The following is a 15,831-nucleotide window of genomic DNA, read 5'->3' as shown; positions in this document are numbered from 1 at the left end:
GCTGTGTGCTGGTTACCGTGGCGACGACCTTGCTCACCAGGACAGAAGCCTGTTGGGAGAGGATCTACAGCTTCCACTGAACCCTGTGATCAGAGCTTTTCAGCTGAACAAGATTTTGCCCGTAGTTGGTAAAAAGCCTTACAAAAAGGCTGAGACATGTCTCGGTTTCCCACACTGTTGGGACATGTAATGCTTTTAGACTACAATCACTACTTTACCATTAATGGACCCACTGATTTCTGCTATCAGCCTCTCATGCTATGCTGTTTATTGAAGTCTGTTGGTGCTGATTTAAATAGGCCATCACAAGTCTCCATGGATATAGGAAGTGTTTCCAGCTAAAGAGGAAAAAAATGAGATGCCAAAAGTGCCTGTTCTTGGCATTTTAACTTGTATGTAATGCTGTTTGGACCATAAACAAATTAAAGGATAACTTTTAAAACAGTTGATTTTAGGACAACACAGGCTCTTTTACTACTTAGTTATTGTACATTATTCTGGTCAAGATGGTTACAAGACATCCCACAGCCAAACCAAACATCACTACTGGAATTTTGAATTATGCACAAAATCGTGAACTTTGTTAAAGTACTGCAAACTGCCATGTTTTTGCATACTGGCATTGAAGTTCCCATGTATTGCAACATGATGCAGCCCTTCCTGCTCACTAGTCACGGTAATGACTAATGTGACGTAATGTACGAGCGAATAAATACAGGTTGTGCAGCAGATACTTCACCTCAGAAATGTTCCAATGTGATCTGCATACAGAGTTAATGAGTAAGTAGTCTTTGTTGGTAAAACTGTCTCTAAATCAAAAAGTAATATTTCTATTGGATTAACAAGCCTGCTCGTTTACAATGTAATAGGGCCGCAACACGTCACTGGATGTTTCGTTGGCTTGTTCTGAAACTCAGAATATGGTGCTGTGCATACCTGGAAATGTCATCTCATCTGTGATGTAAATTGGAAGTTTTACAAGTTACTGTGTACGTTACTTTTATTGTGGTTTGAAATGCACTCATCAGCGCAGATTCCTTTTAACCCCAAAATAAAAACAACATTGCAGTTCCCCTTTAAAGAATGCAGGTCTTCCCTGTCGACAGCACCACAATGCACCACACCAGAGAAAAAGAGATTTCACACTTCCAGCCTTACAGTGGTCTGCTAACAACCTTCCTGCCTTAACACTGCTCCATATCCACTTAAGAAAATTATTCTTAGACAACAGGGGGGAAAAGGGCATGAAGCCCTCACACACACCTCCAACTGACTAAATCAGGCTGGGTCCTACTGATGTGGGCTAACTGTGCTTTACTCCAATATCCAGTTGTGACTGTGCACCATGGAATGGAGTACACCAGAGAGCAGGGATCTCTTGCCACTAAATACCCAGCACTGGGCCGTGTGATAACAGAGCCCTGAAGCACATCACTACCGCAGCAACACCATGCCCGAGGAGAGCCTGACCGCAGAGTGAAAAGAAGGACATATCTTCCAAGGATGCTGGACCAGTCAGTGAGGATTATTAGACTTAATCTGTCCCCAAGAAAGATCACAGCTGGCCCACCTCTGTGTCCATGAAAGGGAGGAACAGAGCAGTTCCTCAACGTGGGTGATTTTAGAGGAGGAACCCAGCTCCAGCCCGGCCAGCGCAGGCCCCTGTCCGAATCACGTCCTCTTGACCCGGAGCTCCGAACAACCAACGAAATCCTGAAATCCATCGCCATTCCCGGACGTCTTCCGAGTCGTGTGAGAATAAACACGAGCCTAATCGGTTAAATCCCACTGGTTTTCAACAGACCAGGGAGTCAAAGGGAGATCAGCTTGGTAGTTCCGTACCACCTACTGCCAAATCAGAAAATTAAAAGACATTTGATTAACAGCTTCAAGGATCCTACTGGAATGAATGGATGGGGTAGTCTAGGACCACACTGGGTCCTTATGCCCGAGACGCTGACCAGACCTGAGATTCTCTCTGTACCTTTATACAGACTAGGCCTGCACTGACCTAGAATAGACCTCCATAATGCAACGTGCATATTTTTTTTTTTGCAAAAGCCTAATCCTGGATCATTTTTCTCAGAGGAATGAAAAGCTGCTGGAAAAAGGTGTGAAGTCATTAATTGCATTACAGTGACTCATTCGCAGTGTAAACTAATGAACTAGTTCAGGGAACTATCTACATTATTCCAGGCAGCCAATGAGATGGAACGGTGACCACTGAGTAGAACAAGCACGAATGAGGAAACAGCTGATGCCAGAATCTGAAGCAAGCAGTGTGGGCATCTTTTAAAGAAGTGTTTGCCTAGACACACACTGTTAGATTGGAGTCACCTAGTCAGAAAGCACTATACTACACCTTATTCTTGATCCAAATAAATTGCAGATGTTGAATCCTCGCTCCTATTAAAAGTAGCATGTACTTTCTGTGCTAGAAAACGGCTATCAGCAAGAATATTTTCCACTGCATGGGGAATTCCACACCAAAGACCAAAGCACAGCTGCCTCAGTCTAGCCTGTGCCTGATAGCACATTGATCACAAAAAGAGGCACAATACAGTACAGCCATAACCCACTGGAATAACTGGGAAACTTCCCACAAAAGGTAAAACTTTCATCACCTGGAAAGCCAGCCTTGTAGACGATCACTTCAACACAGTGGTAAGGCTTCCTTCGCTAACGGGTGCAGCAGATTATGGGATAACGATTTAGTTTAGATCGTTCATAACTGTCTAGAAATACTTATTAAAATGTTATTAGCCATGTTTTAAAACATTACTACATACCCCTCACCTTAAGTTTAGGCTTAAGTGTCACCCTATTAATGTGTACATTTCTAAAACACCCAATAAGTGGCATCTGCAATGCCTGAAGTACTTTACTCCTCACAACTGGGTGCCTGACTTGCGCTACTGATCTTCATTTTGAAACAGCGCTTCATGTATACTAGTGTTATGTTCACATACAGTAAGTTTTAACCGTAGGTTCATTTCAGGAGCAATTGTCCAACACGGTGCCCGACACACCCCCCTGCCTGACATTCCTTCAATTAAGCAACACCCTGTCAGCTGTGGATGCATGAGAATAGGCCAGACACCACAGACAGCCTACATAGCGCACGCCTTCTGCACACGCAGGGGGTTCTTACCAGCCAGAAAGAGCCGCCCTCCCAGAGTGCCTCTGCTAATCCACTGACCACTGGTATTCACAGTTGACACAGCAGCACAGCTCCGGGAGGGGAACTTCAAAAATTCCGTCGAGGTCTCTTTCTTTTCTATGCTCTTCCTAGTGAAACATCCCTGGGTTTAAAAAGCCGTTGGCACGGGTGTGGTACCGGAGGCTTTAATTGCCAGAAGGAGCTCTCTCTCACTCCATGAACACTGGGTGAGCAGAGCTCGCAGCACCTTCTGAACAGATGCAGAGCAGTCTGAGCTGCTTCAGGGCTTAACGGCTGCAGTTGGCCTGACAAAGCAGAAAATTATCGCCATTTTTCCCCCACATTTGAGCTGAATAGCTGAGTACGCAAATCTTCTCAAAACAACTGGATGAAATACCCAGCAAACTGGTGTCGACATACTGTATATAAAAGAGCCCGAGGCTAGTAAAAACTGAAATAACTCCGACTGCTGTGAAGTGTTAGTCTCAATAGCACTCCCCGCATTAACAGAAAGAATTTCGCAATGGCCGATGAAACAGAAACCCAACAGCCAAGCAGAGGACATGAGGGGCTTTTCGGACTCGTGGCAGGGCGGTTTTAAAACTTTTAAAAATGTTGGATTCCCCCCCTCCTGTCCGATTGCTCAGGTGTCCCCCCCCCAGTCTGTCCGCAATCCGTTTCAGAGATCAGAGCCGGCGGAAACGGATTCTGGTGGATAATCCTCGGGGAGATAAATCACCTCCTTCCCTGGCACGGATTCGCGGAGCCACAGCAGGAATTTCCTCCTTGTCCTGATAAACACGCCGCCTTCCTCCAGATCCCAGAGCTCACTCTGCTAGTTCACCACGGAGAGCTGGTCATGGTTTTTTGCCCACATGTGGTCATTTTGACCTCACTTCTGCTGTGGTTTCCCATGCGTGAAACTCCTTTATTGTGCCATCTTACACTGGGTCATGAGTCAACGGTGGTGCAGGACCACAATCTCTCCTCAGAAACTCTTATCATGATCTTCCTGTGGCCCGGCCTATATCCACCATGGTGAAGGTGTGTTAAAACCATAGTAAATCCCAGCAAAAGTGAGGTAGGTGGGTAGTAATATTATTTTTTGCACTGTAATATGTTTGCCAAGAAAAACATTTTTCCAAGGCTCCAGTCCTGTGTCCCGTACACAGCAGCTCCAGAGAGCCAGGCAGTCTTTGGAATGTATGAGGAAGAGGAACAGATCCAGGTTTTAAAACCCAGGGCTTAAACTGTTAGGCAGACACATCGGCGCTTAGGGGCAGGGGATGCTGGGTGAAAACACCCTGATCGTGCAGCAGCCAGGACGCCAACTCATCAGACTGCCCGGGGGCACGACCCAGTGACATTAAAGAGGTGTCCTTTTCCCACCTCAACAACCTTGCACTTAATTGCGCTCAAGTGCAGATTCTGCAGACTTGTTTACCTCTCTTTTATCTTATACCTACTGAAGACTTGGGAAAGACTAAATAATTATTTCCCCCACTTCTATAGCACTCTCTTTCCCAGAGGATCCCAAAGAGCTGCACATACAGGAGGGAGCCCACTCTTGCACCACTGAGGTGCAGTCCCAGCTGGGCGACACACTGACACTCTGCACCAGCATGCCCCCCACTGCACAGCACAGGGTCAGGAGGAGGAGTGAGAAACTCAGTCAAGAAACTGAATTAGGGAGCAACTGGAACAAGGACAGATTCTTCCATCTGCCATCACTCTCGAGGTAACACCTCTGCTCTCACAGGAAGTGTCACAGGAGGTTTAACAAGCAAGCTGTCAGGAGCTGGATTTAACGTCTCGTCTGCAGGACGGCACTCCCTGCAGGACAGTGTCCCATTGAACAGGTAAAGCCTTTAGAAAACAGATGGATGGAAGACACAAGACCCACTCAAACTCCAGCCCCAGCCCGTAGCTTCTCTCCTACACCCCCACGCAAACACGTTACGTGAGGGAGCTCATTTGTTTTGAGAGACTTGCTGGTTCTTCTCTCACAAAGCAAGCGCTTGCGTCTGCGAGAAGCCTGCCTGACAGGCGTGTGCGGGGGACTGGGATGTGAAGCAGGCTGACTGACTTCAGGATCTGCTACTGAAAAGCAACGGGCTTCCCAGCTCATGGTCAAAGTTGTACTCAACAGGGACAGGTAGGCCTGGCTTTACTGACAGACAAAGAGAAAATGGTTAGGATAAAATATTCCAACACGGCAGCAGGGAATAATTAAACTGCGCCAGCTCTACAGTTCCAGCCTGCTACGCCCACCACACTTATAAAATTATTATTGAACTTACATGAACGTGGAAGTACTGCAGGTGGGACAGACCTACACTTGGGCATCAGTTTAGGTGGATACAGCCTGGAGGAGCAGTGACTGCTGCTTGTGCTTTGTCAGGTGTGCCGAAATCACCTGCCAGCTCTCTGATTTACTGCTAGCCACTCACAAGCACACACGCTGACAACTGAAACTGTGCAGCTTGAGCAGACTTATCTCATTAACACAGGGGCAGGACAGAAGTGCCCTTTTCTCACCTCAACAACTTGCACTTAATTGCGCTTAAACCAAGGCCGGTTTAGGGAGCTTGCAATGTTACTAAAGGAGAGTAAAATATGTAGATCAGGTGATTGGAAGCGAGTAGGACCAGCACTAGCATGAGGGTAGCTTTACAACCTGAGCAACTCGCCTCTCCCTCTCACAGTTCTAGCCCAGGGGGTGAGGAGAATGTGCTACATACATGCTCAACCCTTACAAAGAGCGATGCAGATGTTGCCTCATCATCAGCCCAGGCCAGATGTGGTAATGTTGTGGTGGGGGGGAGGACCTAAAATGAGCTACCGTTGCTCAGCCAATCGGCATGCAGACGTGACTAGATGGATTGCTACTCGTGAGCAGCCTTTTGGGTAGTTCCCAGAGAAAGGATTTACAAGCAGCCAGTCAGATATTAGCCTTACGACTGCATAAATCATGAGACACACTACAACAACCTCAAACTGTGACCACCCAAGGCCAAACATCTGGCACCTTTCCCTGGATAAACACTGAGCTGGTTCATGCTACACTCTGCATCTTTGCGGTAAAAAATCTTCTGGCACACTCTCTCTATGGACTTACTTAAAGGACATATAGGAGAATCTCTTCCCTATCCCGACCTTTGCTCTATATCTGAAATCACTTTCCACAGGGAAAAAAAAAATCTATAAATCAAGATTTTGAATGCAGATTAAAAATCTAAAATAGGATTTGGACTGCCCTGCAAGCACATATGGGAGGATATGTAACCTATGCGAAAGCCAATTTTATTCTTAAAGGATCGGATGATGTATAGCGTGGGGCATTAAAAATAAATTATACTGAAGTAACCAAGAACCGTGACACTTGTGTGTAATTGTGGCTCCTTAAGTAGGCCAGATCGTAGTTCTGGGCCCAGGCGTTTTGGAATGTTAGAGCTTCTTGGTACCTACTGTGACCAAAACCAATTAAAGCTGATCGGCCTCAGGCAGGTGGACACCAGTCTCAGCCCCTCTGTTTCCCCTGCGCCGGTAACTGACAGATCAAGGCCAGGTACACATATGAGCAACTGTATGTCAACACTGAGGAGACTATTTGCACAACGTTAGCCAGTTTGACACAGGTACTCCTTCGCTTTCTAGCTTGCTAGCATGTTTTTTCTTTTGCGGAGTACTGTTACTGTTCTTCCTGGAGCATGCTTTTTGCAAAAATCAAAAATCCTGTGCAAATCCCATCTAACCGCACGTTTTGAATGGCCGAAACATTGAAAATCTTCTGAATCGGCACTCAAAGACAACGCAGGGTTATCTTCTCTTCCTGGCCAACAAAACTTGCAGGAGACAACAAGATGCTGAACACCTCTTGCTTCCCAACTGAACAGCTTCAGGGGTTCATTTTTTTAATCATTTTTTGACTGTGGCACATGGATTGTAGATTCTCTGTTCGAAAGAACAAACTGAACTTTACCCATCCACATGGGTGCTCCCTGCTTGAGATCAAACTTGCAGGGAAGGGAGACCAGACAGGAGGTTGAGGATTTGACATTTTATCATTTGATTAATTTTGGCAATGCATGACACCTAATGAGCTTCACTGTACAGATTGCACTGTTTGCCAAACACCTGAATAAAAACCATCGGCACTTGGGTACAGCGATCTTAGCTGCACTGCTAATACTGAGGTAAGATGGACAAGCAGCTAAGAGTAACTGAGTGACTGCTATGTGCACAGGCTGTGCATGTTGTCTAAGTGTCTATTTGAGCACCTGCTTTGTCCAAACCTCCATCATCATCTGTCTGAAAGGGTGTCTGGTGTCAGCAGGCAAATTCTTTCCAAAACAGCTGTTCGAATTAAATTCCCCGGCAAAAGGCCAGCATTATTTTTACTGCCCAGCCGGGATGAGCCGTAATAATCTAGGGTCAGCGTAAACTAACCAGGATCCAGTTTTTCCGATTAACAGGCATTGTCCTCTGCCTCTTTAGTGTCTGCCCTCTACGGGAGAGCAAAATTGCAGCTCATCAATGAAGGCACATACATTAGAGACCAGTACTCACAATCCTGCAGATTCCAAAAGCTATTTAAACAATCAATCAATCAATTAATAAACGCAGAAGCACACAGAAGCATAAAGCTGGAGTAGTGCGAGTAGGAGATTGCAGAACTGTTAATGTTCTCACATCCAAAAGGAAAGGACCCCCCACACACACACAGTTACATTCCTGGGGTCTTCCAAAATCATCCATCGATTTTAAAAACATTTACAAAATGATGGGATTTTTGTATAATCCTGCTTATCCCTCCATCCATTTTCTAACAGCTTATGTCCGACGCAGTGTCACGGATGAGCCAGGGGCTATCCCAGCAAGCAATGGGAACAAGGCGGGCTACATCCTGGACAGGACGCAAATCCATCCCAGTCTTACAAAGGCATCACGCAGAAAAACCTTGCTAGATTATGAATGCCTAGGAAGTGAATGGATATTTCGACCAAATGATTCCGAAAACACTTCACAACTACTGTATTTTGAGAGCTGGCTGACCATCTAACGTAGTACAATGCTATCGTCTCATTTCGCTGAGTACGTGGCACTTAACTTCTTTAAAGGAGCTGACAATATGAGCTCTGCACCTCTGACGCCCACCTCATCCCCGGTACCTGTCCAAACAGGCCGTGGGAATCACAAGGGACGACAAGTGACAGCAAGTGACAAGACGTCAGTCAGGAGACACAGTACTCCTCCAGACTCCTTAATTCAAACCCTGGAGAGGCTGCAGCGCCTGTCAGCTGCATCCTCAGCGCTCCTGTGATTAGCGAGCCCAGTCCAAAAGAAAGGCCTTCGAATTTTCACCATCCACCCGGGTAGAGCTGTGGAAATAACTGCTACCATGCTCGTCAGGAGATGGAGACAAAAACCTTTAAGGTTTTTTTTGGTTTTCAGCTGACGAAAAGCAAGGAATCCAACTGGGTTACGGCGCAAAGGTCCGATTTTCAAACAGGCAGCGCCCCAACGGCTTGGGCCGTCCCACAGAGCTGCAGATTTCCTGAAGGGAACGCTCCAGTGGGGGATGTGGAACGACTTCCGGGTTGAACTCACGCGCTGCTTGTCCAGATACTGTCTGCTACGTGATGCCTCACAATTCTCTCACTTGCCCCTCGGACAGGAACAGGTGATGGTTCGGAATCTGGAGCCAATTTATAGAGGGGGGATTGTTAGAAGGCCATGATTGATAAAGGCCGATGGGAAATTTGGCCAGGACGCCAGGGTACACCCCTATGGATTTCAGGACTGCGAGACGAGAGAACTCCCCTGGCCGGCCTCAGCAGCCCTGAGGTGGACGTGGAAGCACGTTACCCATCGGGCAAAAACAAATAAGTGTCCTTTCTCAGTGCAGCATTTAATCAGGAAGTGGCATCTCGGTGCCAGTTTCCACGAAGGCAATTTTGACTCCTCTACAGCAGCTCTTAGGAGGTTATCGTCCAAAAATAAAGCTTTACTGTAAGATATGGATAATGAACAAAGGAATCAGTCCACTACACCCCTCTTTCTGCAAGGACACTATTTAAGAGAGGATTTTTTCTCAACAGGCAACATTCCAAACTCACACTGTTAGTAGGAAAAAAACTGTATTTCAACAGCAAATCATTAATATTTATGGCCTGATTGCTAATGGAGCAGAAGGCACGCAATTTTATATGTACAATTATACTCGTGGGAGGGGACACAAGAATTCGAAAACCTCTCAAACACTCGAGCCGTTTTTTTCCCCGCATGGGGACTCTTAAATCAAAATGCTTCTTTCTCCATTCAGAAGCCTTCCTCTGAAGACACATTTCAACATCTGACGCTTCAGCATTCATTCTCCTGTTGTCTGCAATCCTAATTTCAACCACCATCATCCCCTATTTTTCTTTTTCACTCCAATCCTATTTATTTCGGCTGCACAGGGCTTAACAAAATGTTGCTTATTAAAGCTGTTAAGAACAGCCTCAGTCCACAGACCTCAGATAAATCTCTCGGCTACAATAAAAATGACAAAGCCCATCTCACTTGCTGATGCATTCTAAAACAACTCTGAAACAGAACGAAGTCAAGCCTGTTGAAATAAATATACATCTATCTACACCTGGACAAAAAACAAGATTGGTGCAAAGTATCATTCTACATTTCAATTGGGTCTCAAAATATAGCTTTGAGGTAAAGAAATAGCTTTGTACTAAGTGAGAGCTAACCCTAACCCCTGCTCGGATCTATCCTCGGCAGTTCTGGAATCTGTCTCCCCTCGTCAGAGCTGAAATCATCCTTCAATCAAAATAAATCAAAATTAAAATAACCAAAACCACACTCTGAAAGTGATGGAAATGCATCAAATGCATTCCTGCTGTTGGTAAGATCTCAGCCGTTTGAAAATGTCATTTTCCAGCATCCGTACAATATTTCCTAGGAACTGGTTATTTAAAAAGCTCACATGTCCACCTGTACTTAAGGAGAAGAGTTAAGCAGTGCGTGATGGGACAGGTAGACCTCCCACAGCACTGTGCAGACAGGGAAGACAGGACAAAGGCTCAAGACAGCAATTAATAATAATGATAATGATAATGTTGCTTTATTGACCCTATACAATTTCTTGCATTAGGAATTCGTCTTTTCGCATACCCCAGCTTGCTCTCCATGAGACACACAGACAGGTAGAGAAGCTGGGGGTCAGAGCGCAGGGTCAGCCATTTTACGGCGCCCCTGGAGCAGTTGGGGTTAAGGGCTTTGCTCAGGGGCCCAACGGAGTAGGATTCCTCTGCCGGCTGTGGGATCCGAACCGGCAACCTTCCAGCCACAGGTGCAGATCCTGAGCCACAGAGCCACTGCTCTGCCAAGAAAGGAGCCAATCTGAAGCAAACCCGGGCCTTGCATTAAACCTCCTAGGAGGCTTGGCAGTTTTGCTGTTCAATTAGATATTAATTTAGAAGTGGGAAGTGCTTGCCGCTGTTAAAACGAAGTCGAGCTCTTAGCCATTAAGCCTCCTGTTCATTTTTTCCCCAAAGATGAGAACAGAACCAAGCTGCCTGTCTGACAGGAAGTCGGGTGTGTGATTAAAGCTGGCTGGGGGTAAAATGCACTGGTTGTGCCACCTCTATACAATCATGCGCAACTCAAACCGAAGAACAGTGCTGAGATGGCACGGGCTTATCACTGCCTATGAAAGGAGTGGAATCAAGGTTGAACCTTTAACTGACCTGCCTGCTGCAAACTGTACTGTAGCTGACAAGGAGTATTCAGGAACAGGCCAACAGCCTTGCCTTTAACACTGTAGTTCCATCCAGACCAATCAGCAAGTTGAATGACCTGGGCAGCAGCATCTCTCTATGCAGATGCTGGATTTCCTGACTGGCAGACCACAGACTGTGAGGGTCGATGGAAAGCTTTCTTCCACGCTGACCGTCAATACAGATGCCCCTCAGGGCTGTGTGCTGAGCCCCCTGCTGTTTTCCTTGTTAACCCACGATCTTGTGGCCAGACACAGCTCCAACTCCATCTACCAATATGCTGATGACACCACCATCACTGGCCGAATCCCTGCTAATACAGGGATGAGGACAGGACCCTGGTGGAGTGGTGCACTGACAATAACCTCTCCCTCAACGTCGGCAAAACCAAGGAGCCGGTCATCGATCTTAGAAAGCAGGGTGGGGACCACACCCCTATTTACATCAATGGGGTGGCTGTAGAGGTGGTCAGCAGCTTCAGGTTCCTGGGTACCTTCGTCACTAATGATTTAACATGGTCCCAGCATGTAACTGGAGCTACAAAGGAGGCAAAACAGAGCCTTTACTCCCTCAGACAGTTGAAAAAATGTGGTCTGTCTTCAGCTGTCCTCACTACATTTCACAGGTGCGCTACTGAGAGTGTGCTCACGTGCGGTTTGCCAGCAGCTCGCTGTCTGACTGGAAGGTGTTACAGGGGGTGATCAGGTCAGCCCAGTCCGTCACTGGAGTCCAGCTCCCCTCTACTGGGGACATTTTTACAACCCGCTGTCTCAGGAAGGCTGGAAGGATCGCTAAGGACAAGAATCATCCCCATTTCTCCCTTCTCTCTCCCCTTGCCTCTGGTGAGCACAAACCTACAGATTCAGAGACCGTTTCTTCCCGCAAGCTGTCAGATTACTGAACTCCACCCCTTCCACTGGCTCACACTGATGTGTTTTTCCTCTTTTCACACTGCTTTTTTAAAGCTGCCTGTTATTTCACTCGTTGTTGCTGCTGCTGCTCTGTTTATTTTGTTGGTGATTTCTTAATGTCTTGGTATCGGAGCACACACGTAAATAACCATTTAATTGCACTTATGCACATGACAGACAAACTGAATTGATAAAAAAAGAGTCTTTTTAGCCTTGAATACTAAGACGGCCTGATTCAAGCACACTGTCTTAAAAGCAGAGTTCTCAACGTACCCTCTAAGTCAACCTAATGGACTTCAGAATCAACACTGAAATACAAATCGCACAACAAAAGAGAATTTCGATATGTGGAAGCACATTCAAAAACTGAGAAGGCGAGGCACTTCTTTACACAAAGGGGTGTGGGAGAATGGAACAAGCTATAAACGCCACGCCGCTGGACCTGATAGCCTGGTTTCTTTCAAGAAAACGCTGACAGACGACCTTAGATCAATTATCTACAAGCAGCCAAAGGCACTAGATGCATCATTTAAGCGCTTTGAGTGGAGTGTCCAGAGAAGCGTCATATAAGTGTAAGCAATTATTATTATTATTATCAGCTAGCCCGTGCTTGCTGGTAGCCTTTCTTACTCATTCCTGGTGTTAAAAAATGGAGCCTGTGGCGTCATTTATTTCACCATTTTATTTCCCAGGAGGACTGCCCACCCACTACACAGTATGCAAATCCTGATTTGTCTCCTGACTGCACACTGCATTGCTATTCCACAGCTGTTCGGTGCTCAGCAGCCTCTCTGTATCACAGGGCAGGACATCACCCAGAGAACAGAGGAGTGGGAGAGGAGGTTAGGTCAACATCAAGGACTCCAGATTCTAGACTCAGGACAAGCATCGGAAAGCTCCCACTCCGATCCCTAAACTTCAGTTCCGCACACGGCTAGCCCACGAAAACAGATGCTCGCTTAGCGACGAAGGGGCTTCAAACGCGCGTTTTGAAGACATCTATGGGCTGAATAACAAACGTGACCGAATAGCGCTGCAGTTGCCCATAAAACCAGACACCGTGGCTAATGAGGGTCAGATTTCTGTACCTCACCGAGTCCGAAACAATGCAGACTATAGCCCCAACCTGACACCGCGGCAGGGTGCCATAGCCAAACCGGCCTAGCTCCTGGCTCAGGCAGACACGGTCTCCCTGCCTGTGCTGTGCCTTCAACGCGCTTTGCATGTGGGCGTGAATGTCAATATCCCCCTTATTGCGCCCTGAACAAGCAACACCGAGTGCACTACCGGGGGGAGGAATCGTGCAGGTAACACGGGTGGCAAAATGTAACCCCTTTTCAATCCACCCGCGGTAGGTTTGCAGGATATTCTTTGTAAACACATAGTTTGCATCGTGTGGAAGATGAATTATTTTGAGGCCAAACGCACGTTTCGCATCGGTACGTGCGTCATTTTAAAACACCGGGGTATCGCAAGCGGCGGCTCAGGAAGAGAGACATTTTCTGCGTGAAGCGGATTCACGGCGCGGTGTCGAAAATCCCTGCCTGACACGCTCCCCCGCTCTTTAAAAAAAACACACAACAACAAAAATGACGGCGAAAACGCAAAGCCGCGGCTGTATTATCGCCTTTATCAGGGCCCCCTCCCACCTCCAACCTCACATACAGGACCCGGGAGGGGGCGGGGGTCCCGTGGAAAAATCCTTTGTTTCCAAACTGAACACCGATGGGGGGGCAATGCTCTCTGAAAACGCGTCTGGTCCCGGACCGAGGCGGCCGTGAAGGCGCAGCCGGACCGAACCGAGCCTTCACACCGGGGGGGTTGCTGGTACATCAGCCGGGTGGCTCAATTTCGGATAGCATGGGAGGGGTCGGCTTAAACCCCTCTATCCCACGCCGCCCCCACCAAAAAATCCCCACAAAACCTCGCCAACGTGCACCTCGGAACTCACCGTGTGTCCCCTGGTCCGGTATGGATTTGGGGGAAACCTCCCAGACGTCGCCGAGGAAAAGAAAGAGCAGGAGCAAACGAGGGGTGCGCAGGGGTGGCATTTCTCACGGCAGCATCACTATCCCACCGCTAAGGTAGCCGTTCTTCCATGTTGCTAGGTCTTTTTTTTTTTCCGGGCGGTATGTCTGCCGTCTCCCCTCGCACGCTCTCTGCCGTTAGCACCACAGTCCCATTGTCCTCGCATTGGGAGGAGATGCTGGGGGGGAGATTTCGGCTGCGCGACCGCCCTCTGTCGGCAAAGACGCGCAACTGCCGACAAATCCACTCCAGCCCTCTGACTCCCCCCCAAAAAAAACACTATCTCCTAGCGTTTCTCATGTCACGGAATATATATATATATGCATTTATCGCAACGTTTTATTTCAAATACATTTGAAATAAAACTTTAAGAGTAAAATTTTTATTTGTGAACTGCGGCCTGATAATCAAGAAAGAAAAAGGGATGTTCTGAGCTGCATAAAAGGGTTTTAAATTTGTTTTCTAAAAAATAACATCAGTAGGTTTCGAACCAAAGCCCTTCTTCGGCCTTTTAGATAAGTTCTAACTTATCTTTCGAAATCTTTCTCAGTTCCCATTTCTTTCAATTGAGCAGAAGCACGTTAGCAATGTTTTTAGTGATGTAAACCTCATGTAAAACCTTTAATTCCTTTTTCAACTCATGTATTTGTACATTGAAGTTCATCCTCCTCCTGACTTATCCATAAAATATCCTTCCGTCTAATTCCTTCTATTTCAGAGGGCCAGTCCTGCTATCCTTCAGTTGGCTTGGGGACAGGCTACAAACATAACACATAAAAGCCTTAAGATACATTTCGTGCAAGTGGAAACCGAAGTCGTCGAAAATCACATCTCCTACCTCTGACCACTGAAATAACAGGAAGCACACCCAATGTGAAAGATTAGTGGTGCCATTTTCTCTCACAATGGCTCTTGAAGGAAAACAGGAGCAGGCTAATGCCAGCAAGCAAACACAGATTTCCTTTCCTTTGGAAGAGTAAATAACAAAGCATCTTTTCCTTCCACAGACCTGAGCTTTAGGAGGAAGAGAATGTTAATTGCAGGGCACAGGATGCAAGGATTTTCTTAGGTTGCAGTTATTTGTTTTTCCTTAAGGCTGGGCGTTCCAGCTATAGTACTTAAATACAGAAATGTAACGAACAATGTTTGCTACACTTCACAAATATTTCTGAATTAACTGGTGTCAGATAGAGGCAGCCACTCAGAGTTTTAACTCCAGAACTGTAGTATATAATGGCTTAAACAGAGTTGTGCATTCTTATTTCTTGAAATAATTCTACCTGGTCCAACCTTGATAATGTTAGGTTTTCATAAACTAGGTGTTCACGTTAAAGAAGCTGCATTTCCATCTCAACACTTTTTCCTCTGATCAAACTTCAAAACAAAACTTTCAAAGCCAATTCTAGGAAAAACCTCAGCAAACCAAGACAAAACCCTCCGAACGGGTTTATTTTGCTCTTCTGGTCTGAAAGATAAGCCTTTCAAAAGATCTATCCAGGAGAACTTTTTTTTTAATCCTTTTCGCTGCTCTCAGGGCTGGATGCTGCCTCTAGCTCAGCAGACCTGCGTTTTGTCTGAGGAACAAACAGCCCCTGTCCTCTGCTGGTCAGGAAGGTGGGAGAGTGTGTTCAACATGGCCTGCATGCAGTGACCCAGGGTGTCTGTGCTCTGAAAGCAGGGGGACCCTACTTGCTTACTGTACTGTTAGATGACAATGGACAGCTGTTGGAATGACATTATCTTCGCCATGGAACAGAGCCAAGGCACTGCTGAATTCCCTAAGAAAACTCCCCCACCCCCCTGAATTCTTCTTTTCAACAGTTTGCCACTTCCATAGCAACTCAAATCCTGGCTACAAAGGAGCTCCAGGTTTTATATCAGCATTCATTCATTAAGCAGCCACTTCTAGCGTGGGGGACGTGAGTGAATCTGGAAGACCCGGCTCAGTTTTAGTCAG

The 15,831-nt window shown here is 46.6% G+C and overlaps 1 protein-coding gene across 1 annotated transcript in view; it reads right to left on the bottom strand.

Annotated features, from left to right (window-relative positions):
• Positions 1-14,066, bottom strand: part of fam171a2a (family with sequence similarity 171 member A2a) — a 46,233-nt gene extending 32,167 nt beyond the window's left edge. Inside the window, exon 1 of the mRNA XM_015362350.2 lies at positions 13,798-14,066. Coding sequence (XP_015217836.2) covers positions 13,798-13,897 — 100 coding nt within the window. The 5' untranslated portion in view covers positions 13,898-14,066. The remainder of the gene's footprint in view (positions 1-13,797) is intronic.
• Between the last annotated feature and the right edge of the window lie 1,765 nt (positions 14,067-15,831).

The sequence above is a fragment of the Lepisosteus oculatus genome, chromosome 28, assembly GCF_040954835.1.
Source record: "Lepisosteus oculatus isolate fLepOcu1 chromosome 28, fLepOcu1.hap2, whole genome shotgun sequence".
Classification (NCBI taxonomy): Eukaryota; Metazoa; Chordata; class Actinopteri; order Semionotiformes; family Lepisosteidae; genus Lepisosteus; species Lepisosteus oculatus.
This window is presented reverse-complemented; position numbering and strand designations above follow the sequence as displayed.